The following is a 27,535-nucleotide window of genomic DNA, read 5'->3' as shown; positions in this document are numbered from 1 at the left end:
CTTTTGTAAACTAGAAATGTTAAAGAGCAGAACAGCACCAGTTTGGCAGCTTTTGTTAACTAGTACTGTCAAAGAGCACAGCACCAGTGTGGCAGCTTTTGTAAACTAGAAATGTCAAAGAGCAGAACAGCACCAGTGTGGCAGCTTTTGTAAACTAGAAATGTTAAAGAGCAGAGCACCAGTGTGGCAGCTTTTGTAAACTAGTAGTGTCAAGGAGCAGAACTGCACCAGTGTGGCAGCTTTTGTAAACTATAAATGTCAAGGAGCAGAACAGCACCAATGTGGCAGCTTTTGTAAACTATAAATGTCAAAGAGCAGAACAGCACCAGTGTGGCAGCTTTTGTAAACTAGTACTGTCAAGGAGCAGAACAGCACCAGTGTGGCAGCTTTTGTAAACTAGAAATGTTAGAGCAGAACAGCACCAGTTTGGCAGCTTTTGTAAACTGGAAGGCGCAGAACAGCACTCATATGGCAGCTTTTGTAAACTAGAAATGTCAAGGAGCAGAACAGCACTAATGTGGCAGCTTTTGTAAACTAGAAATGTCAAGGAGCAGAACAGCACCAATGTGGCAGCTTTTGTAAACTATAAATGTCAAAGAGCAGAACAGCACCAGTGTGGCAGCTTTTGTAAACTAGTACTGTCAAGGAGCAGAACAGCACCAGTGTGGCAGCTTTTGTAAACTAGAAATGTCAAGGAGCAGAACAGCACCAATGTGACAGCTTTTGTAAACTATAAATGTCAAAGAGCACAGCACCAGTGTGGCAGCTTTTGTAAACTAGTACTGTCAAGGAGCAGAACAGCACCAGTGTGTCAGCTTTTGTAAACTAGAAATGTCAAGGAGCAGAATAGCACCAATGTGGCAGCTTTTGTAAACTAAGACTGTCAAGGAGCAGAACAGCACCAGTGTGGCAGCTTTTGTAAACTAGAAATGTCAAGGAGCAGAACAGCACCAGTGTGGCAGCTTTTGTAAACTAGAAATGTCAAGGAGCAGAACAGCACCAGTGTGGCAGCTTTTGTAAACTAGAAATGTCAAGGAGCAGAACAGCGCCAATGTGGCAACTTTTGTAAAGTAGATATGTTAAGGGGCAGAACAGCACCAGTGTGGCAGCTTTTGTAAACTAGACATGTTAAGGCGCAGAACAGCACCAGCGTGGCAACTATAGTAAAGTAGGAAATACTGTAAAGAAAAGTATCTCCAATGTGGCAGAAGCTTCTGTAAACTAGTGATACGAAAGGAATAGAAAGAATGAATGTTATTTGAAGGGACTCATCAGTACACATAGGAGAATAAATTTCCTAAGTGCCCAATATTCCAGTGGAAATGTGTTTATGAAGGACGTCTTCTCATAGATAACCCACACATGTACCCAAGGCATGCATGCCAGAGCATCTTGTGGAAAAACTGAGAGGTCTCTGAAACATTCAGGTACGTTCCAGCAGCCTGAACAAGCCCAGACACCATAACTGGCAAGGCCTTTTGTGGGTGATGTTGAAATCTGCCTTATATGCTAGAAATCGTACCCTGGTGTTCCTAGCGCTTAGGCTGATTTACAAGTGGGGCATGAGGATGTCAGAATGTGCCAGTCTACAGAAGATCTGATGGTGGAGAAGACGCCATCACTACTAACTGGTAGCAGTAGGTCTTCGGTTTATCTTGTGTGAATTTATATGCAACCTACCCGCACTCTGCTTCCGGTATATGTTCGTCAGTGATCGAGAACTTAAAAATACTAAGATGGTCTTGGATATCTTCACAGTTATGGCCTTAGCATGAAAGTGCTTAAACAAGATGGCTGCCATGAAAGGCTAAAACTATTGTTTTCAAAATGTGTTGTTGGCTCCTTGACAATGGGAGTGTTCTATGTAAGACACACTTAACTGAAGGCTTTCCGTTACAGGTCAGTACTGGTGTCATTCATTTCCATTCCTTGCTTTGCCTCCCCCAATCCGTCCTGCAGTCTCTGCTAAAGCCCTAGCTTGTTGGCAGTGCCCAGCTCCTGTGTACTGCAGAGCCCTTTGTGAAGTCCTGCCAGTGCCCAGCTCCTGTGCACTGCAAAGCCCTTGGTGACATCCTGCCAGTGCCCAGCTCCTGTGCACTGCAACGCCCTTGGTGAAGTCCTGCCAGTGCCCTGGTCCGACAGTCTTCCTGTCTGTGTCCTCCACTTTGAGTGATCTTGTACTAGCACACTAAGCCCACTTGACACCTGTCTTGTTAGGTTGATGAGATGGCAGTATTACCTGCCCAGCAGCAGCACCCATTGCAAAGAGTCCCTCTCCATCCCTGGGTCTGCTGCGCCTCCCCTCTCCCATGCTAGCCCGCAGGAACAGCAGGACGGTGTTGTGTCGTGCCCTCTGTGCTGGAGGAGGGTGCATGGAGAGGGAGGACCCTAGTGAGGGTGGGCTGGGTGGGTCTCTGTGCCCCTTGTGTGTGGTGCTGGTGTGTTGGTGGGTGGTATCTGGCAATGAGGGGGGCGTGTTGCGTACGTCACAGTCACTAATGGTCTCATTTCTCTCCCATGCTCACTCCTCCTGCAAGGAGCGGAAGGTACAACATCTTCTGCTGTCTTGGCTTCTTAGCACTGTCACTTTGTAATTTCATTTTTTTCACTTTTTCAAGATAATGTTTCATTTTACATTTTCCTTTTATTTTTCTTTGTGTCTGATTAAAAAATAATTGCCTTTCCTGATAGACTCGTTCCCCGTTAAACTTGCTTTGATTATGTCAAATAACATTTGTGTTAAATGTGATGAGCACTGAGATTCCTCCTCCACTTACCATCTTTCTCTCTTCTTCGTCCCTCCTGCCACCTTTTCTGCTCTCTTCTTAACTTCTTACTCACTTTTTCTTATCCTGTGTTTTTGCCTGCTTCTTCACTCCTCTTTCACGTTTTTACTCATTTCTTCCTCCTCTATCAACTTTCTTCTCCATCCGTTATGTGCCTTTTGCATCCCAACTTTATCTCCTTGATTATCTTTCTCTATTTTTACTTTTTTTTAAATTCTTATCTTTCCTCTCTGTTCTTCTCCTTTACCTTCTTGGTCTTGGTTACTCTGTCCTCTTTGGATTCTCCTCATTTCTCTCTGGCTCTGTCTTTTATCTTTGTCTCTTCTATACCTTTTTATTGCCTCTATTACCTTTATTGATTATTCCTTCACCACATTCACCTCTCTCCATCACCTTCTCTCCCTCTCTTTCTTTTTTTCTGCAGGTTTTCATTCAGCTGAACCACATAAAAAAGTGCAATACAGAGAAGGGAGTCTTTGTCCTGGAGGAATTTGGTAATTACAGACTTTTCATCTAAGATGTTGTGCTTGAACGAAAGCAATTTCCAAACTCATCCGCAGAGGGTCCTGCTGCAGTCCCCTCATCTGTAACGGGGAGGTTTGTACCCAGTGCGGTGCTATTTGTCAGACTAAAGGGCCCCCTTCACCCCATGGGCTTCCAAGTTGTGAGTTGTAGCCGGTCCACGGGGCCGGGAGAGTGGCTTGCATCACCCCTACTTACTCCCCCCGCATTCAGATAAAAGACTTGCCTCTAGACGGCAGTCACAGCCACCAGGGACCGATACAAACTCAGCCCACCTATGTCAACCACATTTGAAAGAAGCAGTGGCAAAACCATTAGATCTTGCCATTCACTGGCATTACCGAGCCTTTTGGCTTTATCAGTGATTTTTACTGATGCTGTTCTGCATCAAGAGAAACAAAAAGTGTTGGGTAGATTACTTGACTTAATCTCATCCGCTAATATTTACTCTGGGCCGCAGTCTGTCCATAGTTTTCTCTTGCCCACCCTTCCACCTCAGTCTGGAATTTAGTTTTGGCCCTGCTCCAATTGGAGTAGTTTAGTGTAAACTGTCAGGCCACATACCTTCTAAACCGAAACGCAGGCAACCACAAAACGGAAGAGGGAAAAACATGCTTGTTTCTCGATGCGAAACAGCATTGACAAAAATAAAAAAATAAACTTGCTGCAGAGTAATGACCTACATAAGCATTTGTCAGCATACATGTCGCCAATTTTATTCTTTTTTAACTTTTAATTTACTGTTCGAAGATGACAAATGCCAGTCCTAGAGCCATAAATTAAAATTAAAATTATGCAGGCAAGCAAATGTTTGCAAAGGGAGTGCCCCAGTAGGAAATGTCAGCTGCTGCAGTATCCAGAAAAAGAAAAATTAGAGCATTGGCGAAGCACAGGGGGCAGGGGAGCAGTTTTGAAGCTTAGGGCATGTAAAATATAAAAACAAAAAAAAGAATGGAGACATGTAGAAAGAAAAGGTGTAAAGTGGCGTAAGCAACACAGAGTGCTTTGGTGACACATGGATTTGAGTTGGGAATTAGCACAGAAAGGAGAGAAGATACATGCAATCCCATGGAGTGATGACCTAAACAAACACACTTCCAGAATGAAAATAGTGGAAGGAGACAGTCATCCAGTCCATCAGTTGAAAAAGACGCAATACTCCAGGGAAAGGACCACGCACAAGAGGAAGGAAAGCCACGGAGGAAGGAGCAAGCAAATTACACTGAGAAGAAAGCCCACCAGTGGTACACATTCGGCTGGCACAAAGCCCACTATAGGTTTTAGTATAGTCACAATATGCTTTTAATAAAACTTAGAAGGAAAGACATTCTTCAAGAACCGGGCTTCTGTGCCAGCAATCCCCTTAAGTGAACACAAGCAACAGAGAACTGCTGCCCGCTGCCTTTCGGACGTATTGGCAGAAGCATGCCAGCATTCCCTGAACCCTGGATGTTTTTTCCCTGCTCCCAGAGAAGAACAGCATTAAGCTATAAAGAATGGGCAGGAAATATCCCTTAAGGGCTGCACATGCAGTGCCACTGCTTATGAGCTGTGCCATGGCATCAGATGCTAGTGAAAGGCAATCTCCATCTTACTCGGCCCCAGCAGAGTCTTCTTTTTCCAAGGCTTCTGACTCCATTGATCTGGCAATGGACCTGTGCTTCTTACGGCACTTGGGGAAGAAAGCATTTGAGTATTTGTGTAATGACAGGATTGGTTTTAATATGATCGGGGCTGCGTGACCTGCTCAAGCGGCCAAGATCCTTTCATAATCCTGTGCTGCCTTGGAACAAGCAGGGTCTTGGCTCCTTCGTCTTTCTCCAAGCTCCTGAAACGTCTTTAGGAGGAAAAATCATCCAGTATTCTGAAGATATTCTTGTGCTCACCACACTTTCTGTAAAGTGCCTGGTTCATTCTATGTAAGCTGCATAGCATCCTCCTGTCTCTCACAGTTCTGAGGCGGTGTGACTTGTTGATGCACTGTTCATCCACAACCAAGGATGACTCTGCAAGTGTGACAGTAGTTTCTAGTCCGGTATGGGTCAGCCATTAGATTTTATGATATTAAGACTCCGTATCACATCAGCCTCTGTGATGGACAAAGGCAAGCATTTGTTAGCACTGGTTTGATATAACTGCATTATCTGATAAAGACTCCTAACTGCAGATTCCTTACCTTAGAATTTCCCCCAGGTGTCAGACTGGGTCCAGAGATTTTTCTTCGAGCAGTACCCCTGTGCACCTTCAGGTGGTGTCCGGCAACTCCGTGTCGGTCGTGGTCGCCTTGATGATGTTGCGGTCGTATCCAGGCCTCCCTGGCAGGCTGATGTCAGTTCTTTTCTTTCTACGCCAGCCTGTGCACAGATCCAGAGAAGAGATACCCTCAGTTGTTTTTTTTTGACTGACTTTTCAACCTTTTTTTAAAACTTTTTTTAAATTTTTTTGACTTCTCGGTGGGTCAGGATGTCTTCCCACAAGACCGGATTCAAGCCATGTGACTCCTGTCACTGCATGATGTCAGTGATGGATCTGCACCTCGTGTGCTTGTGGTGCTTGGAGTGCGACCATAACCTGAAGTCATGTTCTGAGTGCCGAGCCATGAATCCAGAGGCTTTGAGGGAGCTGTCCATAAAGCTCAAGGCTGCCCTGCACACTGCTCCGTGTCGCTCCCGGTCTTGTTCAAGCGGAAGGTCTCAAGACCACTTGTGGAGCCATCACCACTCGTCCTCATCCCATTCCAAATCCTTTTGGACATTCGGGTCACAAGAAAAAGTCAAAGAAGAGCAAACATTCTTCGACTTCATCCCATCGCTCAGACAATGCAACGTGGGAGGAGCGTCGGCGCTCTAGGCCTCCGTCCTCGGAGCCTGCTTCTGAGTCGGCTCCACGCCTCCCCGAGTTTCCAGGTGTCTGAGCCACCTCTGTCCAACTCAGAGTTTTACAAGGCCATGTGTCTCACTTTTGGGCAGGCTAACCCTCCTGTGACTCCTTCGAACCCAGTAGTGTCAGAGGGGGCCCCCTCGGGATCTGAGGTGGCAGCTTCAACCTCATCTCCGGAGGGCACCCCAGGATCTGTTACTGGATCCATACTGGTGCTGGTCATGCCATCGCGACCTTTACCCGGTAAAGACACTGACACTGCCGATGCCGGTCAGGCCCATGATTGACATCAATCCCATACCTATTCCCGACTCGATCCGGAGCCGAAACGACATCGCTCGACACCAGTTTCATCTTCGATGGGGCCTATGTTCCCCAGAATGGATATTGACTCTTATGCCTATGGTTATGGGTGCAGTGAGAGTATGGATCCTTTAGAATTCCAGCTAGAAGATCCTGAAACGGACTAGGCTCAGGAACTGGGCGAAGCCAGTGGTCTCGACACCTCCCCTGATGCTGGCATGCTTTCTCCTACCGTGGCTACGGAGGGGAGAGCCTCATATTCAGTGGTGGTGAGAAGAGTGGCCAAGGTCCTGGGCCTCAAGCTGCCTTCAGTGGCTATCAGGACTAACCCCCTGACTGAGGTGCGTCAGCCTGGGGCTTCCACGTCTGAACCCTTTTTGCCCTGATGAAGCCCTCACTGATGTCCTGCTGCCGATGTGGTCTAAACCCAGCACAGGGGCTCCCGTCAACAGGACAATCACCCTCCGCCATAGGCCTGCACCTAATAACCTTAAATTCCCAACATCTGACGCCTGAGATTTTGGTCATTCATGCTTCTCCCTCTCATGGGGCATTCCCATCCGCACCCCGGATGACTGGGTTCATGAACACCGCTTGCTTTTTGGGCTGCTATTCCTATACTTTGTGATACGGTCGTGTAGATGCTGCACAGATCCCAGAGGAGGCCCGGGCCGTTCTCTCCCAACCTGTTGCTGATGGGAGGGACACAGCCAAGTTCACAATACGTTGTGGGCTGAACACAACTGACTGACTAGGCAGATTGGTTGCATGGACAGTGGCCTTGAAGCACCACGCTTGGTTGAGGACGTCTGGCTTTTCAGGGGATGTCCAGCAATTGCTTATGGACATGCCCTTAGATGGCACCCATCTCTTCGGAGACGAAGCAGACTTGGTGTTGAGGGCTTTAAGGAGTCCTGAGCTATTGCTCGGCCCCTTGTCCTCGCTGCTGTTTCTTACCCCCCGCATCCCCCCCACCCCAGACTGCTTTTAGCCCCTTGTTTGGCGGTGGAAGGGGTGCCTGCTACGTTCATTTGCCTCCAGCCACCGTGCTGCGCATGCTGCCCAGCCTCTACACAGATGCGAGATCCAAAGTCCCTGTGGATCAGGGAGCCAGCGGTCGGCCCAGTCCACCACACCCTTCACTGCAGCCTCCAAACCTGCCTAGTCAATCGCTCCATCACGGACCAGTTGGAGGCAGGATTCACCATCACCTGCCCCACTGGGAATCCATCCGACAGACAGGCGGATTTTGCAAATCGTCCAAAGGGGCTACTCCCTGCCCTTCGAGACTGCCCCTCTGGCCATGCCACCATCCTACGATCAGATGATGGAAGATTCTCTGCAAGGAAGTTGCGGCTCTCTTGGGCAACGGAGCCATACAGAGGGTCCTTGTGCCAGAGTAGGTGGTGGTTTTCATTTCTGCTACTTTCTGGTGCCCAAGAAGGACAAGGGCCTCCGCCCTATTCTAGGCCTCCGAAAGGAAAGGTTCAAATAGCTCACTCTGGCTCGGGTCCTACCTGCCCTGGGTGGCAGCGTTGGCCTTACAGGATGCCTACTTTCACGTTCCCATCCTGCCTGCCCTCAGTCATTACTTGCGGTTCAGGTAGGTCACAAGCACTTTCAGTTTACTGTGCTCCATGTTGGCCTTATCAGCGCCCCTCAGGTGTTCACAAAAGTGATGGCGGTGGTCGCAGCTCATCTGTGCAAGCTAGGGGTTTGTCTTCCCCTATCTCAATGGTTGGCTGTTGAAGACAGGCTCGCCCCAAGCTGTTGTCTGCCACCTTCAGACTACGGCGGACCTCCTGCATTCTCTGGGGTTCACTATAAACATGCCGAAGTCACACCTGACTCCCCCTCAGACACTTCCTTTCATCTGAGCTGTTCTGGACACAGTGCAGTTCTGGGCTTATTCTCCCGAAAAGCGAGTCTAAGACATTCAGGCTATGATTCTGATCTTTCGTCCTCGGTCTTGGGTTTCAGTGAGACTGACTCTAAAGCTGCTGGGCCTCCTGCTAGTAACACATGCCAGATGGCATATGCGGGCTCTGCAGTGGGACCTGAAGTTCCAGTGGGTGCAGCATCAAGGGAATCTCTCCGACGTGGTCCAGATCTAGGAGAGAACTGCACAAGATCTGCAGTGGTGGCTTGCGAACCGTGGTTGGGTCAACAGTAGATCCCTCTCCCTTCCCCAACCAAATCTCACAGTATTGACAGATGTGTCACTCCTGAGATCGGCAGCAAAACAGGGGAGGTGGAGATCAGAGGCTTCTGGGCTCCACATCAGTCTTCTGGAGCTCAAAGCAATCGGGATTGCATTGGAAGCTTTCCTTCCCTATCTCAAAGGGAAAGTGGTGCAGATGTTCATGGACAACACAACTGCCATGTGGTTCTGCAACAAGCAGGTATGTGTTGGGTTATGGACCCTTTGTCGGGAGGCTCTGCGCCTCTGGACCTGGCTGAAACATCAAGGCATATCCCTGGTGGTTCAACATCTGGCAGGCTCTCTGAACATCAGAGCGGACAAACTCACTCATCAATGCATTGTCGATCACGAATGGCGTCACCATCTGAAGGTGGCGCAAGGTCTCTGTCAGCAGTGGGGAGAGCCTTGGTCAGATCTGTTTGCCTCTGCAGAGAACGTGCAATGTAACCTGTTTTTCTCACTGGAGTTACCGAGGAGGCACTCTCTCAGCGACGCTTTTCGTCTTCAGTGAAATTCAGGTCTCCTGTAGGCTTTTTTACCTACACCCCTTCTTCCCAGAGTTCTCAACAAGATCAAGAACAACCAGGCCCACGTAATACTTGTGGCTCTGGACTGTCCATGGAGAGTATGGTATCCCGAGCTTCTAAGCATGGCCATCGATCCTTCACTCAGATTGCCTCTTCAGAGGATCTTCTGTCGCAGCAGCAGGGGATGGATCTCCACCCAAACCTGTCTAGTCTCCACCTTCTTGCGTAGAGATTTAGCAGCAGGGGTTGACCGCTTTTGACCTTTCGCACAAAGTCCGTGATGTTATCTTGGCAGCCAGGCGTCCCTCCACCAAATCGGTATACACCTGTTGTTGGAATACATTTGTGGCATGGTGTACCAACAAGTCTTTTGATCACCTTTCTGCACCTCTGTCTCAGGTTCTTTTGTTTGTACTCTTTTGCCCAGCAGGGTTCTGCTCTGGGCACCGTTAAAGTGTCTGTCTGCCATTTCTGCTTTCCTCAGACTACCAGATCAACCCTCCTTGTTTAAATCTCCCATTGTTGAGCGGTTCTTCAAGGGTCTTACCCACATGTTTTTGCCTACCCCGTTCATAATTCCCCAGTGGGATTTGAACTTGGTACTCACTTACCTCATGTGTGCTCCTTTTGAGCCCCTTCATAATTTGCCTCTTCAACTTATCACTTTAAAGACAATCTTTCTTGTAGCCATCACCTCTGCTCATAGAGAGAGTGAGCTACATGCTCTTTCTTCGAAGCCACCCTTTATCTCTGTCCATCCGGACAAAGTGGTGCTTCCTAGTAGGACTTATTTCCTCCTTAAAGTGGTCACACCCTTTCAAGCAGGCCAATCCATCAACTTGCCTACTTTTTACACACACCCACATCCCTCTCTTGGAGAGGAGATGCCACTGTCTGGATCCAGAAAGAATGTTGACGTTCTACCTCAGTCATACCAAAGACTTCCGGGTTGACGATCAACTCTGTTGGTTATGTTGGGGCAAAGAAAGGTAGAAGTTGGGTGGTGCAGAAAAGGACCATCTCTAGTTGGGTTGTTCGCTGCATCAAAATGTGCTACGCTTTGGCTAAGTAGCAGCCCCCTGAGGGTTTGAGTACTCGCTCTCCAAGAACAACTGCCACAACCACTACGTTAACATGCAACCAAGCAGCAATGTGGGTGTTCCTGCACACTTTCACTATACACTACTGCCTGGCAAGTCAGGTCTGCAGGGATGGCTGCTTTGGCCGTTCGGTGCTGCAGGACTTCTTAGTATGTTCTTGGTTCACAGACCCATCTCCAGGGATGGTATTGCTTGGGTATCTATTCTAAGTTATGGAATCTTCAACTAGAAATCTCTCTCAAATGAACAAGTTACTTACCTTTGGTAACAAATTATCTGGTAGACATTTTCTAGTTGCAGATTCCTTACCGACCCACCCATCCTCCCCACTCTGCGAACTGGTTTCTAGAGACAGGGACTCCCTTTCAGAGGATTAGTTCTGGTGCACCATTCTCAGTGTTCTTCATGGTTCCATGCTTCTGGTGGGGAAAGTCGTGAAAAGAAACTGATGTCAGTGCGCCGGAGGTGGCGCCTATATCAATCAATCCGTTTTTGTAACGCGCGGCTACTCACCTGTAAGGGTCTCAAGGTGCTTGGGGGTGGGGGAAGGAGTTTCATCCGAAGAGCCACGTCTTGAGGTTCTTCCTGAAGATGGTGAGCGATGGACTTTGTCCGAGGTGCAGGGGGAGGTTGTTCCAGCTCTATTCAACTGCCACGTCATCACGATGACTACGACGGACACAGAGTCAACCAATGCCACCTGATGGCCCGCATAGGTACTGTTCGAAGAAAAATCTCCAGATCTAGTCTGACACCTGGGGGAATTTCTAAGGTAAGGAATCTGCAACTAGACTATGTCTCTACTAGATCATTTGTTACTGAAGGTAAGTAGCTTGTTCACAAAGTGCAGTGTGTGACAGATGCCTCTCTTATGGGTTGGGAAACACTCATGCAAGTTCTGCAACTGTTCTTTGCTCTCCATTAAGGATGCTCCCTTTTTTAATACATTTGTTGGCACATGAGGTGATCAGGTGGGCATCGGCTAATGTTCTTCTGCAAATACAAGAGAAACATTTTTAGCACTGGTAGGCCATATCATAGGCCAGGACTGCGTGAGATTTTCAGGTTGGTAAACTTGTCCTAAGAAACAATAGAAATACAGTTATTGCACATACACAATGCGTTGCCATGCAGGCATCTTAACTAGTTTGGAAGACCAGTGTGGGCTTTTATACTCGCAGCCTTTTACAAGCATTGTATTTCCAATTTTTCAACATGTAATCCACAGGACACTTTGCAGCTCACCAGTGGACAGTGTTCTGCTTCAGATAAGTTTGTAAAAAGAGTTTTGGAACACACTGTTAATTTACTCTCTTCTGTTATTTATATATTTTTTAAACCCAAATATTTCTCAGTAAATTCAGGAAATCTCACACATTGTTTTTGGTGGGTGCAAATTGGCCAACGAAAGTGGTATGAAGATTTGCTGCTCCTCTGGTGCCCTGAGAATGAACAAACATATCAACCAAATGTTTTTTTATTGATTTACCCCTCGGGTGCCCAGGACTTAATGGTTACGTCCTTGTTTGCTCTGCTCAGGTGCTGAGGACGTAACCTTTACGTCCTGATATGGGCCCTCCCTGGGCAGGGATGGAAGGGGAATCGGTTCCCCTTTCACCCTGACCCCATGGCGTCTGATGACATCAGCGTGCGATTGCACGCTGACCTCATCAGAGGCCGCCCCCTGAGCTTCCAGTGCACGTGGATGGGGCGGGAGAGGCCTTTCCTCTCCTTTCATGTCTCTCTCAGCATTTCTGCTGCCTCATCGTGATGCCATCGGGCAGCAGAAATGGGCACTAGACACCAGGGAGTTTTTTTATTTTTATTTATGTAATAAGGGGAGTGGCCCCTTGGGCAAATTATTTTACATCCATTTCTGCCACCACACCACCTCCCCCCCCCCCCCCGCAAACACACACACACAAAAACACCCCCCAGGGGCAGAAACCACTAGACACCAGGGATTTATTTATTTTTTTGGGTCAATTTCATGCAAGGGGAGCAACCCCCTTTCTAATTAGGCCGATCTGCCCAAGGGGGGTTAGAAACCGCTAGACACCAAGGATTATCATATTTTTTTCTTTTATGTTTTTTTTTTTGACGTGGGGAGTGACCCCTTAGGCAAAGGTTGCTTGCCTGGGGGGGAAATTATTTTTTTGACCATTTTTGCCCCCCTTAAGGGCAGATCATCCGATTTTAATTCGGCCAGTCCGCCCTCAAGGGGGGCAGAAAACACTAGACACCAGGGATTTTAATTTGTTTGTGTAAATTTCACGCAAGGGGAGCATCCCCTTTTTTTTTTTTTAAGGGGTTTCTGCCCACCTTGGGGGCAGATCGGCCTATTTCTATTAGAAACCTCTTTGGTACCAGGGATTGGTGTGTGCGTGTATGTATGTGTTTTGTTTGGGGAGGCAGCCCCTTGAGCAAGGGTTGCTCCCATGGGAGCACGTTACTGTTGGCCATATTTGCCCTCCTTGGGTGGCAGATCGACCTATTTTTGGGAGGCCCATCTGCCCCCAATGAAGGCAGAAAGCCCACCAGAGACAATTTTTTTTTTTTTTGCTAAAACATCTTATCCCACGGCAAGCAAGAGGACATTTGATTATTTTGAGTTTTGGTTTTACATTTGGCCCATGAGAAGCTTGTCTAACTCTAAAAATCATCCCACTTGGAGTGGTGAGGGCTGCACTTTTTGGACTTTGGGATGCTGCCATGTAGAAAAATCCACAAGACTTAGGCACATCTGAAAACTAAACATCTGGGTGAGTGCAGGGGTGTGTGCTTCACATGCACCCGCACCATTTTCTTACCCACAATGCCCTGAAAACCTCCAACTTTGCTGGAAATTCACACATTTTTTTTCACATTTTTTTGATGGAACCTTCCGGAATTTGCAGGAATCCACAAAATTCCTACGACCCAGCATTGTCACATCTATACTGATAAAAAATCTGCCCCACTTGTCAGCCTAAAAATGTTTTTTTTGCCCTTTTGGACCCGCTTTGGCTCCCCCTCAGTTTTTTACTTGTTTTTGGCTCTTCCCTGTCACAGGCATTTGGCCCACCTACACAAGTGAGATATCATTTTTATGGGAAGACTGAGGGGAACATTGGGTGGGAGGAAATTTGCGCCGGTGCGGTGATCGCACAAAGAAATGTGGGAAAAATATCATTTTTTAGCTAAATTTGAGGTTTGCGGAGGATTCTGGGTAAGAAAACACTAGGAGATCCACGAAAATCACACCTCCCTGGATTCCCTCTGGTGGCTAGTTTTTTTCGGGAGACTAGGGTGAGCACTGGCTGGGTGGAAGGAAATGTGTGGCTCCTCTCAGAGTTCAAATCTTTCTGTCACCGAAATATGAGAAAAAAGTGTTTTGTTTGCCAAATTTTGAAGCTTGCAAAGGATTCTGGGTAACATAACCTGGTGAGAGCCCCACAAGTCACGCCATCCTGGATTCCACTAGGTGTCTAGTTTTCAAAAATGTGCAGGTTTGGTAGGTTTCCCTAGGTGCCGGCTGAGCTAGAGGCCAAAATCCCCAGCTAGGCACTTTGCAAAAGACACGTCACATTTCAATGTTAAAATGTGATGTGTCCATGTTGCGTTTCCTGTCACAGGCACTAGGCCTACCCACACAAGTGAGGTGCCATTTTTATCGGGAGACTTGGGAGGGGGGAGAACAGAATAGAAGAACAAGTGTTACTGTCCCTTGTCTTTCTCAACATTTTTTCCTTCCAAATGTTAAACATGTGTAAAAAAAGACAACTATTTGTGAAATGCACTGTAATTCATGTTGACCCCAGAATTTGGGGTGTGCAGATAACCACTGCTTCTCAACACCTTATCTTGTGCCCCTTTTGGAAATACAAAGTTTTCTTGATACCTATTTTTCACTCTTTATATTTCAGCAAATTAATTACTGTATAGCGGTATAGAATGAAAACCCACTGCAGGGTGCAGCAAATTTATTGGCTCTGGGTACCTAGGGTTCTTGATGAACCTACAAGCCCTATATATCCCCGCAACCAGAAGAGTCCAGCAGGCGTAACGGTATATTGCTTTCAAAAATCTGACATCGTAGGAAAAAGTTACAGAGGAAAACGTGGAGGAAAAAATATATATTTCAGTATGGTTAGTAGGTTTCAGATATCACAATCGAAATGCATTTGACACGTCCCTTATCAATTGCCATACATTCAGGAATTCTTTAAAAATGTATAACCTCAGTTATCATTGGCAGAAAACAAATAAACCGTGGCCTCCTCAGCACTAGTTAAATCATTTAAGCAAAGTATGTTTTTGATCTTTTTCTTTTTTTTAAAGCGGGACCAAATATTACATAAAAATGTAACAAACAACAAATACAAAGTTAAGTTCCTGAATTTAACGGCTATGATGTGGACAGTGCCTGTCTATCCCATTAGCACTATATCCACCTGCCTGAATTTTCCTTCAGTAGCAAGCGACTTGTCTGCAAATCTAGAAAATAATTTCTCACAGAATAACCGATCATCATTGTGAAATATGGTTGCTTATTCTTTGATGCAGCCGTATCAACAACTAACCTTGTGCATTTTAATGGATTACAATGCTGTTTATCCAAGCTGTAACTTACGTTCCAGTACCCAGTGTCTCAAATAATATTAACCTGAATTATACCCATCCATCCATCCATCCTTTATTGGATGTATTCTTCTGGCTGAAGCAATTCAGAAGTGGAGGCCATATGTGTACATTAGATAGATTTCAATGGTTGAGGTTGCTCCACTTTACGTTTGACCAGTTCTGTGAGTATTTGAGATTGGTCTTGTTTGATGGAAACCACCGCAAGGTTCTGAATCATAGGCTCTTCATGTGTAGTCAAACAATAGTTTGTGAAACATTATGATGACTAAATGCGGGCACACAAGGTAATTTTTTATCCAGCATATTAGAGAAGAGTCCAGCAAAACCTGATGCCTGGAATTGCCCTTGAAAGCCCAATCATAAACTGTTAAATAAACGGGCATCTTCTGAAAGCTACCTAATAGCACATATAGCATAACCTGCTCCTTAACATTTCCCAATAAACCTGAAAGAAGCATGCTCACAGGTGTACATTAGAAGAGTGAACATTTTTCCTCTTTAGGAGTGATGCCAGCTAGTGGCAGTTCCTTCTAAGAGACAGCTCTTTGTTCTGACTTGTGTGAGTGGGATCTTGGAACACTGGTGTTTTGTGGTTGTTCACCTGTTGTCTGGAGATTTACGCTCAGAATTAATTCTTTTCTTTTCACTTGGCGTCTTTGACTTTTTAGAAGTCGTGTGAATTTTCTGATGGATGCTTCTCACATTTGAGGTCATGATCGAACGACAAAGTCCAGGCACTAAAGAAAAACGTACTGCTTAGACTCCTGCCCCTTTCACTACTTCCACAAAGCCACTTTAGCTTGTCCTTGGTGGCAGATGGTCCTCCTGTTGGAGGCATGAATATGTATTACCTCCACAGGTGGCAGAGCATCACGTCTGATAATTGCTTCAAAGCATTCACCAAGAATATAGACTACCTTTCCTTTCCACTCAGCTGCATATACCATCTGTACAAGAACGGCTGTGAGAGGACCACTTGTCCATTTTACAGAACGAAGTCAGGGATCTTTTGGGTAAACGAGCCATTGAGAGGATGCCTTTATCAGAAATAGGGACTGTGTTACACTTGTTACTTCATGATGCAGAGGAAGGACAGAGGCCTTCATCCTGTTTTAGACCGTTTCTCTGTCCTGAGTCTCAGTAAGAGTGGCTCTGTGCATTCTTGGCCTTCTCGCCTCCTGCATCCTGATTGTGGAGCATGCTGGGTGGCACACGGAGCTCTGCAGTGGTATCTGAAGTGTCAGTGGGCTCAGCACCAAGGAAACATGCCTGATTCCATCCAGGTTCCAAAGGAGACTGTGAAAAACCTGCAGTAGTGTCTGCTTAGCAGCAGTTGGAGTGGTTAGCAGACTGTTCTTCCTATTACACCAAGAGTTGGCACTAGAGGCCTTCCTCCCATCTATCAAGAGTAGGCTCTGCACCTCTTAAAAGGATGAGGCTCCAGGGCAGGCCCTTGGTAGCCAACCACCTTGCCTTGACTTTGATCGCCAGGGTGGACAAACTCAGCTGACATTGACTAGTGGATTAGAGGTAATGCAATGGTGTCTTAGAACAGTAGAGAATGCCTTGATCTTATACCACTGCTGAGAATGCGCAGTGACAAACGTTTTGCACTCTGGCGTTGCCAAGGCGACTCCTTCGGAGATGCTTTCCGCATAGAGTGGAGTTCAGGACTTTTGTATGCCTTCCATCCGCTACCTCTTCTGCCTAACGTGCTGAAGATCTGGCGCATCTCAAGGTGCAGGACTTATTCTGGCTGTGGGGAGAACACTTGCTACTGTTGAACACACACAGTCAGATGTTTTGTGTGTTTGTAGTTCACACAAGAACACTCGCAAGTAGGTGCATTGCAGCTGGAATGGAACACCTCCTTCATGCTTTCCTGCCCCTACCTCTCCTTTCCCATGTTCTGAAAAAGATCAGGAGTGTCTAATAGAGACTTCTGCCTTCAGATTCCTCACCTCCTAAATACTCCATGGCATCAGACTGAATCTGTAAACTTCTCATCAGTATTCCGCACTTACGATGTTCCATTCTAGAAATGTTGTGCACAAGGTTCCAATCGTCCTCTCTGGCATCAAGTCTGCACCGGTTTGACCTCGACCAAAGTCAACAATAGTTATGTGTAGAGCTGCTGAAGCCTGTAACCCAAGAGCCCCACCTTGAAGGTCAAGGCAAGTGTCCTTACCGAGGTCCTTCAGCCGGAACAGACACCTACTGAGTCCCTCTTCCCATTAAACAAGGCTCTTATGGACACCTTGTCGGGGGCATGGGCCAAACCTTGCTCTGGCTCCCTGGTTAACCACCAGCTTGCACAGTGCCATCATTCTTCCCCGGCCGACCCGGTGTTCTTATCTTAGCACCTTTCTCCTGAATGCTTAGTTGTGCAGGCGTCCACCACCAAAACCAATCCCAAAACCATTCCGACCGACATTTGAGAAGAGTTTTTTTTATTTTTTATTTTATTTTATTTTTTTATCCACCAGCCTAGTATTCAGGGCCGTGAGTGCGTGCTGGGGTGCTGTTCTCACACCCTTTGGGATTTGGTGGCTAGAGTCTTCCTTGATGTCCCTGATGTCCTTGCCAGGGCCATTGAGGATGGTTTTGAGGCTCCCAAGTTCACAATTCATTGTAGCTTGGAAACCACCAATTCCATCGGGTAGGCCATTGAAACCAGTGTCACCATTTGCCACCAGGCTTTGCTGTGGTCTACCAGTCTTTCAGGCGATGGCTAGTTGTCCATCATGGTCATGCCGTTTGTCAGGTCTCACCTTTTTTGGAGACAAGGCAGATTCTGTTTGAGTGGTTCAAGGAGAGCAGGGCTAGGGACCATCCTCTGGTCTTATATGCCCCACCCCACCAGTTGCATCCACCCTACCGTTCCTTTCATGACATCAGCAGAGGTACCCCATACCGACAGCCAGTCCTACCCCAGCGTTGCACCCAGCAGTTTGGATGTCACAGCTGTAGTACCCACTGGACCCATTTTCAAGATCAGTGGGCCCCCCAGTCCACTACCCCCACTGCAGCCCCAACCCTTTAGCGCGCCCTTTGTGGAGAAACTCAGCCACCCAGTAGGAGGTAGGATCCAACGATCTTTGCTGGGTTGGTTGGCCATAACATTCAACAGGAGGGTCCTGCAAATTGTTCAGGAGGTCTGTGCCCTAGCCTTCCTTTCTGCACCACTACACCTTCCAGTGGCTGATGGAGGATCATCTTTCCATTTTGTGGCAGGAAGTGCAAACCCTTTTGGCCAGGCTGGCTATCAAGAGGGTGTCTGCGTCAGACGTGGGGCTTGGTTGCTATCTCGTGATGGCACTGGTTGCAGAACATCTTTGTAGGTCAGGGGTGCCCCTGCCTCAATGACTGGCAATGGATGGGGGCTCACCCCAGGCAGTTGTCAACTAAAAACCACCCCCAGACTGTGGTGTACCTCTTGTCATTTTTGGTGATCACTATCAAGTCACATCTGACTCATTCTCAGATGCTTCCCTTCATCTGAGCACAATTTGTTTTTTTGCCTTTTACCAGGAAAGAGAGTTCAGGTAATTTAGGCTATGATCCCGATCTTTCAGCCTTGGTCTTGGATTTCAGTGAAGTAGACTCTGAAGCTACTGGGATGCATGACCTCCTGCATCCTACTGTTCGAGCTTTCCAGGTGGCGTTTGCAGGCTCTTCAGTGTGATCTAGATATCAGTCTCATTGATCTGCAAATCTCAGTGGGCTCAACACGAAAGGAACCTCTCTGACTTCCTTCAGATTTTGGAAATACTGCAAAAGATTTGCAGTGTGGTTACTGGACCTGATTGGGTCAGTGGCAGACCCCTCTTTCACCTCCAACCACAGCTCACAGTGGTAACCGATTTATTGCTTCTGGGTTGGGGCAGACGTCTGGGAGAGGTGGATATCAATTGCTCTAGTATCCGGTGAAGTCTTGACTCTGTAGCAACTTTTTGAAGCTGAGGGTCATACACTTGGTGTTTCATCCATTCATCAAGAGGGGTGACAAAGATGCCCATGGACCACACCACCGTCACGTGGTACCGTGACAGATAGGGCAGGGTAGGGTCACGGGCCCTATGCCAGAGGGCCTTGCACCTCTGGAAATTGCTGGACCACCAAGGGATTTTCCTGGTGATGAACCACCTTGCAGGATCCTTGAATATTAAGGCAGATGGCTCAGCCATTGACGCCTCTCGGATGACAAGTGGCAGTACCACCCAAAGGGGAGAACCATAACCCGATCTCCTTGCCACCTGCAAGAATGCATGTTAGAATTTATGCACATTGGAGTTTCCAAGCAGTCTCGGGTACTCAGGTACACGCTCAGCCATGAGTGGAACTTAGGACTCCTGTATGTCTTCCCGTTGATATCTCTCCTACACCGAATTCTCGAGGACCGACGGGATCCAAGTCTCCTAGAAGCCTGGGCATGGAGAATATGGTATTCAGAACTCCTGGGCTTGAGCATTTATCCTCTGATCAGATTGCTCCTCCAGGAGGTACTGCTTTGGCAGTATAAGGCCACATTCTGCCCCCGAGCCTTTACAATCTCAACTGTCATGCTTGGAGATTGAATGGCAGCAGCTGAACACCTTCAGCCTTCATCCAGAGGTGATTGATGTCATCTTGGCAGACAGCCGTTCCTCAGCAAAAAGTGTATAAACCAGTTGTCACAATCTTGTGGCTTGGTGCATTTGCTCAGCAGATGGACCCTCTTCAGGCGAAGTTATCTGACATTTGTTGTTTGTTTTGTTCTTAGCCTGGCAAGGCCTCGCTCTGGGCTGAGTAAAAGGGTACTTTTCAGCTCTTTCGGCCTTTTGTGGTTGTTGGATCAGCCATCTTTGTTTAAATGTCCTGTTGGTTTGCACTTTTTGAATGGTTTACAGCATTTGTTTCCTCCCTTTCTCATTGTAATGCAATAGTGGGACCTTAACTTGGTCCTCAGATTTCTAATGTGCACTCCATTTGAGCTGCTTCACAGCTGTTGCTTGCACCTCACCCTCAAGTTCCTCGTCATCAAATAGATGCAGAATGTGAGGTTCCCGGTGTAGACAACCTTCTTCCCAGACAAACTGGTTCTGCAGACCTGGGCATCCCTCTTGCCTAAAGTTGTGATGCTATTCAATGTTGGTGAGTGCTCAGCTTCTTTTTAGAACATACAGAAGAACACAGCGTGGACAATCTGCTCTATGTGGGTTCTCTGGAGCAAAGGAAGGCAAGGCTGTGCAGAAGAGAACTGTCTCCTACTGCTTCATGCCCTGCATTAAGAGTTGCTTAAAAAGCAGCCTCTGGAAGGGTTGCTAGCTCATTCTACCAGTGCCAGAGTTGCTACCATGGCATTGGTATGCTGTCCTAGACATACTGGGCAGCTGTGTGGACTTCTCTCCATATGTTCACTAAGCACTGTTGTCTGGTTAATCAGGTTCACTGTGAGGGGCATTTTACTTGCTGGGTCCTACAGGACTTTCTGATTTGAGTTGATCTACGGACCCACTGTGGTATCTCTTCAGAAGGTGAGGACTGTGCGGCTAGAATTCTCTCAGAACAAGTCACTCCCCTTCAGTGATGCTCTTTCTGGTAGAGACTCTGTCTAGTCACAGGTTCCTCCGTGACCCTCTCGTTCTCCCTGTTTTGTAGTTGGACGCTAACCATAAAAAGAAGGAGGGCCTGGGTCAGAATTTGGCGGGTGAGTAACTCCATCACAAACGTGACCGATATCCCTTCCGCCGTATTATGATCTTCATAGGATCGTAATAAGACAGATGGGATATCGGTCACATTTGTGACTGAGTAAACCTCTCCACCAAACTCTAAATCAGGCCCGAGGTCTGAGAATCTGCACACTGGTCACACATTTGTTTTTAAGTCTCTGACCTTTCTGAAACCAGACCCTAGGATGGAATTGGTGATAGGGTTGGCAGTAAGGAGAAGACCTGCTTTGGCACTGAGGCCTTTGATGCCTCCTGATATGGTTTCTTAATGATATGAACAACTGCCGCCAAAGCCCTGAAGTCTTGGAGTGCTACTCCTTCAGGGGGTCATTATGATCACTAAACACGGGATGGCAGTAAAACCTTCTCAGAAATCCTGCCACAAGAACGCAGACAAGAGTTTCGATAGACTGTTCTTGAAAGACTCCTAATCCCTAACCACGTTCTTAGTTCTGCCAGTGATTCAGCAGAGTTAGCAGCAATCAGGGCATCAGTTCATCATTCTTCATTGATACTCTTGAGTATCTAGGCATAATAAATAGTTTGAGCCAGATGATCCAAGGACTCGAGCTGGGATATATTTCTTGATCTTTTTGTTCAGGGAACAAGGGGCTGTGTTATTAAAGGCTTTAGAAGTGATGTAACAGGCCTTAAACCGTAAGTACTCTTGGATAGGCAGCCAGTGATATTGCTTCAGGAGAGGTGTTGTATGGATGCCTAGGGATGGGTGGTATGTTTAATTTCACCTGCAGAATTGGTGGGATCTGGGGACTCCTCATTGCTCTTGTAACACTGAGCTCCGGCCAAACTCCACCAATCCGCGCATGGTTAGGGATGGCTTGAATTAATCAGACTGCCAAAGGTAGAGAGTCTGACCACTTGAGTCCAGCTTCTGCACAATTATTAGATATTTTGCTTTTCATGGTCAAATTGTTACGTTCAACTTTCCAAGAGGACTCATAAGTGCAGTGGAAGTATTGTTCAATCCCTATAGCTTTACACAGCTCTGTACTACAGAGGCCACAATGTAGAGTCCTATGTCAATTCCATTCTGGACGGGGGTTCAAAACCTCAGTGTTAGAAATTGGGTTTTTGGTTGGCAGTCAGGTTACCCTCTGTCCAAGCAAGAACTCTCACTCTAGTCAGGGTAAGTCACACAGAATCCAAAATCAGCCTGTGCCCACCCTCTGGTAGCTTGGCACGAGCAGTCAGGCTTAACTTAGAAGGCAATGTGTAAAGCATTTTTGTAATAAATCATACAATAACATAATATAGCACCACAAAAATACACCACACATGGTTTAGAAACATATATAATATTTATCTGGGTATTTGCAGGTCAAAACAATCAAAGATGCAATATGAATTTGTAAAGATATCACTGAAAAGTGATATAAAGTGTCTTAAGTCTTTAAAAAGCAAACACAGTCTCTTTCAAACACAAAGTACCTGGTTAGGAGTGGAAAATCTCCGCAAAGGGCTGCAGAAGAAGAGATACGTGGAAAAATGGTGTGTGCGTCGATTTCTCCCCAACACACACAGACTTGCGTCGTTATTTATCACGCGGGGAAGTTGTGCGTCTGTAGGAAGTTGGCTCTGTATGCACTATTTCAAAGTAAGGAATAGTATGCACAGAGTCCAAGGGTTCCCCTTAGAGGTAAAATAGTGGTAAAAAGAGATAATACTAATGCTCTATTTTGTGGTAGTGTGGTCGAGCAGTAGGCTTATCCAAGGAGTAGTGTTAAGCATTTGTTGTACATACACACAGGCAATAAATGAGGAACACACACTCAGAGACAATTCCAGGCCAATAGGTTTTTGTTATAGAAAAATATATTTTCTTAGTTTATTTTAAGAACCACAGGTTCAAATTCTACATGTAATACTTTGCATGAAAGGTATTGCAGGTAAGTACTTTAGGAACTTTGAATAATCACAATCGCATATATACTTTTCAAATGAAACACATATAGCTATTTTAAAACTAGACAGTGCAATTTTCACAGTTCCTAGGGGAGGTAAGTAATTGTTAGTTCTTGCAGGTAAGTAAATCACTTACGGGGTTCAAGTTTGGGTCCAAGGTAGCCCACCGTTAGGGGTTCAGGGCAACCCCAAAGTTACCACACCAGCAGTTCAGGGCCGGTCAGGTGCAGAGTTCAAAGTGGTGCCCAAAACACATAGGCTTCAATGGAGAAGGGGGTGCCCCGGTTTCAGTCTGCCAGCAGGTAAGTACCCGCGTCTTTGGAGGGCAGACCAGGGGGGTTTTGTAGGGCACCAGGGGGGACACAAGTTAGCACAGAAAGTACACCCTCAGCAGCACGGGGGCGGCCGGGTGCAGTGTGCAAACACACGTCGGGTTTTCAATTGGAATCAATGGGAGACCAAATCAAATCAAATCAAATCATTAGCATTTATAAAGCGCGCTACTCACCCGTGCGGGTCTCAAGGCGCTAGGGACAAAGGGGGTGGTTATCGCTGCTCGAACAGCCAGGTCTTTAGGAGTCTCCGGAAAGCGGAGTGGTCCTGGGTGGTCCTGAGGCTGGTGGGGAGGGAGTTCCAGGTCTTGGCCGCCAGGAAGGAGAAAGATCTCCCACCCGCCGTGGAGCGTCGGATGCGAGGGACGGCGGCGAGTGTGAGGCCAGAGGAGCAGAGGGGGCGGGTGGGGACGTAGAAGTTGAGGCGTCTGTTGAGGTATTCCGGTCCCTTGTCGTGGAGGGCTTTGTGTGCGTGGGTGAGAAGTCGGAAGGTGATCCTTTTGCTGACTGGGAGCCAATGCAGGTGTCTCAGGTGTGCGGAGATGTGGCTGTTGCGGGGTACGTCGAGGATGAGGCGGGCTGAGGCGTTTTGAATGCGTTGCAGGCGATTTTGGAGTTTGGCGGTGGTCCCAGCGTAGAGGGTGTTGCCGTAGTCCAGGCGGCTCGTGACGAGGGCGTGGGTCACGGTTTTTCTGGTGTCGGCGGGGATCCAGCGGAAGATCTTGCGGAGCATGCGGAGGGTGAGGAAGCAGGCGGAGGACACGGCGTTGACTTGCTTGGTCATGGTGAGAAGGGGGTCCAAGATGAAGCCGAGGTTGCGGGCGTGGTCTGCGGGGGTCGGTGCGGTGCCGAGGGCCGTGGGCCACCAGGAGTCGTCCCAGGCGGACGGGGTGTTGCCGAGGATGAGGACTTCAGTTTTTTCAGAGTTCAGCTTTAGGTGGCTGAGCCTCATCCAATCTGCGACGTCCTTCATACCCTCTTGTAGGTTGGTCTTGGCGCTGGCGGGGTCCTTGGTGAGGGAGAGTATAAGTTGGGTGTCGTCGGCGTAGGAGGTGATGATGATTCCCAAGGGGTCTCTTCAGCGATGCAGGCATGCAAGGGGGGGGGGGGGGGCTCCTCGGGGTAGCCACCACCTGGGCAAGGAGAGGGCCTCCTGGGGGTCACTCCTGCACTGGAGTTCCGATCCTTCAGGTCCTGGGGGCTGCGGGTGCAGGGTCTTTTCCAGGCGTCGGGATCTGGGAGTCAGGCAGTCGCGGTCAGGGGGAGCCTCGGGATTCCCTCTGCAGGCGTCGCTGTGGGGGCAACTTTGGTTACTCACAGTCTCGGAGTCCTCCCTGAGGTGTTGGTTCTCCGCAAGTCGAGCCGGGGGCGTCGGTGCAGAGTTGCAAGTCTCACGCTTCTGGCGGGAAACGCAGTAATCTTGAAGTTGCTTCTTTAGAAACAAAGTTGCAGTCTTTTGTGAACAGAGCCGCTGTCCTCAGGAGTTTCTTGGTCCTTCTAGAGCAGGGCAGTCCTCTGAGGATTCAGAAGTCGCTGGTCCTGGGGAAAGCGTCGCTGGAGCAGAGTCTTTTCGAAGTGGGGAGACAGGTTGGTAGAGCTGGGGCCAAAGCAGCTGGTGTCTCCGTCTTCTTCTGCAGGGTTTTTCAGCTTAGCAGTCCTCTTCTTCTTAGGTTGCAGGAATCTGAGTTCCTAGGTTCAGGGGAGCCCCTAAATACAGAATTTTGGGGTGTGTTTAGGTCAGGGAGGGCAGTAGCCAATGGCTACTAGCCCTGAGGGTGGCTTCACCCTCTTTGTGCCTCCTCCCAGGGGGAGGGGCTCACATTCCTATCCCTATTGGGGGGATCCTCCATCTGCAAGATGGAGAATTCCTAAAAGTCAGAGTCACTTCAGCTCAGGTTGCCTTAGGGGCTGTCCTGACTGGTCAGTGACTCCTCCTTGTTTTTCTCATTATCTCCTCTGGCCTTGCCGCCAAAAGTGGGGCCGTGGCAGGGGGGGGGGTGTCGGGCAACTCCACTAGCTGGAATGCCCTGTGGTACTGTAACAAAGGGGGTGAGCCTTTGAGGCTCACCGCCAGGTGTTACAGCTCCTGCAAGGGGGAGGTGATAAGCATCTCTACCCAGTGGAGGCTTTGTTACTAGCCACAGAGTGACAAAGGCACTCTCCCATGTGGCCAGCAACATGTCTCGAGTGTGGCAGGCTGCTAAAACCAGTCAGCCTACACGGGTAGTCGGTTAAGGTTTCAGGGGGCACCTCTGAGGTGCCCTCTGGGGTGTATGTTACAATACAATGTACACTGGCATCAGTGTGCATTTATTGTGCTGAGAAGTTTGATACCAAACTTCACAGTTTTCAGTGTAGCCATTATGGTGCTGTGGAGTTCGTGTATGACAGACTCCCAGACCATATACTCTTATGGCTACCCGGCACTTACAATGTCTAAGGTTTTGTTTAGACACTGTAGGGGCACAGTGCTCATGCACTGGTGCCCTCACCTATGGTATAGTGCACCCTGCCTTAGGGCTGTAAGGCCTGCTAGAGAGGGGTGACTTATCTATACTGCATAGGCAATGTGAGGTTGGCATGGCACCCTCAGGGGAGTGCCATGTCAACTTACTCGGTTTGTCCTCACCAGCACACACAAGCTGGTAAGCAGTGTGTCTGTGCTGAGTGAGGGGTCCCCAGGGTGGCATAAGATATGCTGCAGCCCTTAGATACCTTCCCTGGTATCAGGGCCCTTGGTACCAGGGGTACCAGTTACAAGGGACTTACCTGGATGCCAGGGTGTGCCAGTTGTGTAAACAAAAGTACAGGTTAGGGAAAGAACACTGGTGCTGGGGCCTGGTTAGCAGGCCTCAGCACACTTTTAAATCAAAACATAGCATCAGCAAAGGCAAAAAGTCAGGGGGTAACCATGCCAAGGAGGCATTTCCTTACAGCGTCGATTTCTCCCCAGCACACACAGACTTGCGTCGTTATTTTTCACGCGGGGAAGTCGTGCAGCTTTTTACGGCGCGCGGACAGTCTCTTTCTGTGGGTTGCGGGGGATTACCAGATGTCCCAGGTCTGTGCGTGGATTCTCCTGCTTGTTCTCCGGCTGCGCGTCGTTCCGCGGGGCTGTGCTTCGAAGTTTCGTTCTCACAGCAGGTGTCGCGTCAATTTCCCCTCTGGAAGTCGGGCGAGGCCATGCTTCGAAGTTCCGGTCGCCCCGAAGGCATCGTGTCGGTGTGCGGCGTTTTTCTCGCCGCGGAACAACCTGTGCATCGACATTTTCGGTGCACGAAGAGTCCAAATGAAAAAGAGAAGTCTTTTTTTGGTCCTGAGACTTCAGGGAACATGAGGCAAGCTCTATCCAAGCCCTTGGAGAGCACTTTTACAGCCAGACAAGAGTTCAGCAAGGCAGCAGGCCAACAGCAAGGCAGCGGTCCTTTGTAGAAAAGCAGACAGGTGAGTCCTTTGAGCAGCCAGGCAGTTCTTCTTGGCAGGATGTAGTTTCTGGTTCAGGTTTCTTCTCCAGAAAGTGTCTGATGAGGTAGGGCAGAGGCTCTGTTTTATACTAAATTGTGCCTTTGAAGTGGGGGTGACTTCAAAGAGTGTCTAAGAAATGCACCAGGTCCCCTTTCAGTTCAATCCTGTCTGCCAGGGTCCCAGTAGGGGGTGTGGCGGTCCTTTGTGTGATGGCAGGCCCTCCACCCTCCCAGCCCAGGAAGACCCATTCAAAATGCAGATGTATGCAAGTGAGGCTGAGTACCCTGTGTTTGGGGTGTGTCTGAGTGAATGCACAAAGAGCTGTCAACTAAACCCAACCAGACGTGGATTGAAGGGCACAGAAAGATTTAAGTGCAAAGAAATGCTCACTTTCTAAAAGTGGCATTTCTAGAATAGTAATATTAAATCCGACTTCACCAGTCAGCAGGATTTTGTATTACCATTCTGGCCATACTAAATATGACCTTCCTGCTCCTTTCAGATCAGCAGCTGCCACTTCAACAATGTATGAGGGCAGCCCCAATGTTAGCCTATGAAGGGAGCAGGCCTCCCAGTAGTGTAAAAACGAATTTAGGAGTTTTACACTACCAGGACATGTAAACTACACAGATACATGTCCTGCCTTTTACCCACACAGCACCCTGCTCTAGGGGTTGCCTAGGGCACACGTTAGGGGTGACTTATATGTAGAAAAAGGAGAGTTCTAGGCTTGGCAAGTACTTTTAAATGCCAAGTCGAAGTGGCAGTGAAACTGCACACACAGGCCTTGCAGTGGCAGGCCTGAGACAAGGTTAAGAGGCTACTGAGGTGGGTGGCACAACCAGTGCTACAGGCCCACTAGTAGCATTTAATCTACAGGCCCTAGGCACATATAGTGCACTCTACTAGGGACTTAGCAGTAAATTAAATAGCCAATCATGGATAAACCAATCAATAGTACAATTTACACAGAGAGCATATGCACTTTAGCAGTGGTTAGCAGTGGTAAAGTGCCCAGAGGTCAAAAGCTAACAGCAACAGGTCAGAGAAAATAGGAGGAAGGAGGCAAAACGTTTGGGGATGACCCTGTCAAAAAGCCAGATCCAACACTCAAGATAAAATCTCAGAGCAATTTCTTTGCTACGGTGTTAGTGTCA

At 47.9% G+C, this 27,535-nt stretch overlaps 1 protein-coding gene across 14 annotated transcripts in view; it reads left to right on the top strand.

Annotated features, from left to right (window-relative positions):
• MADD (MAP kinase activating death domain) overlaps positions 1 to 27,535 on the top strand; it is a 639,440-nt gene that overhangs the window by 459,137 nt on the left and 152,768 nt on the right. For 13 of the 14 annotated variants that reach the window (XM_069221634.1, XM_069221639.1, XM_069221632.1 and 10 more), the window contains one exon: positions 3,211 to 3,280. The exons of the other annotated variant lie outside the window; for it this stretch is intronic. In XM_069221634.1, coding sequence (XP_069077735.1) covers positions 3,211 to 3,280 — 70 coding nt within the window. The remainder of the gene's footprint in view (positions 1 to 3,210; positions 3,281 to 27,535) is intronic. 14 annotated transcript variants of the gene reach the window in all.

Source organism: Pleurodeles waltl, chromosome 3_1 (assembly GCF_031143425.1).
Source record: "Pleurodeles waltl isolate 20211129_DDA chromosome 3_1, aPleWal1.hap1.20221129, whole genome shotgun sequence".
NCBI classification, from domain to species: Eukaryota; Metazoa; Chordata; class Amphibia; order Caudata; family Salamandridae; genus Pleurodeles; species Pleurodeles waltl.
The sequence above is the reverse complement of the archived record's forward strand: the minus strand, read 5'-3'. Positions and strand labels throughout refer to the sequence as shown.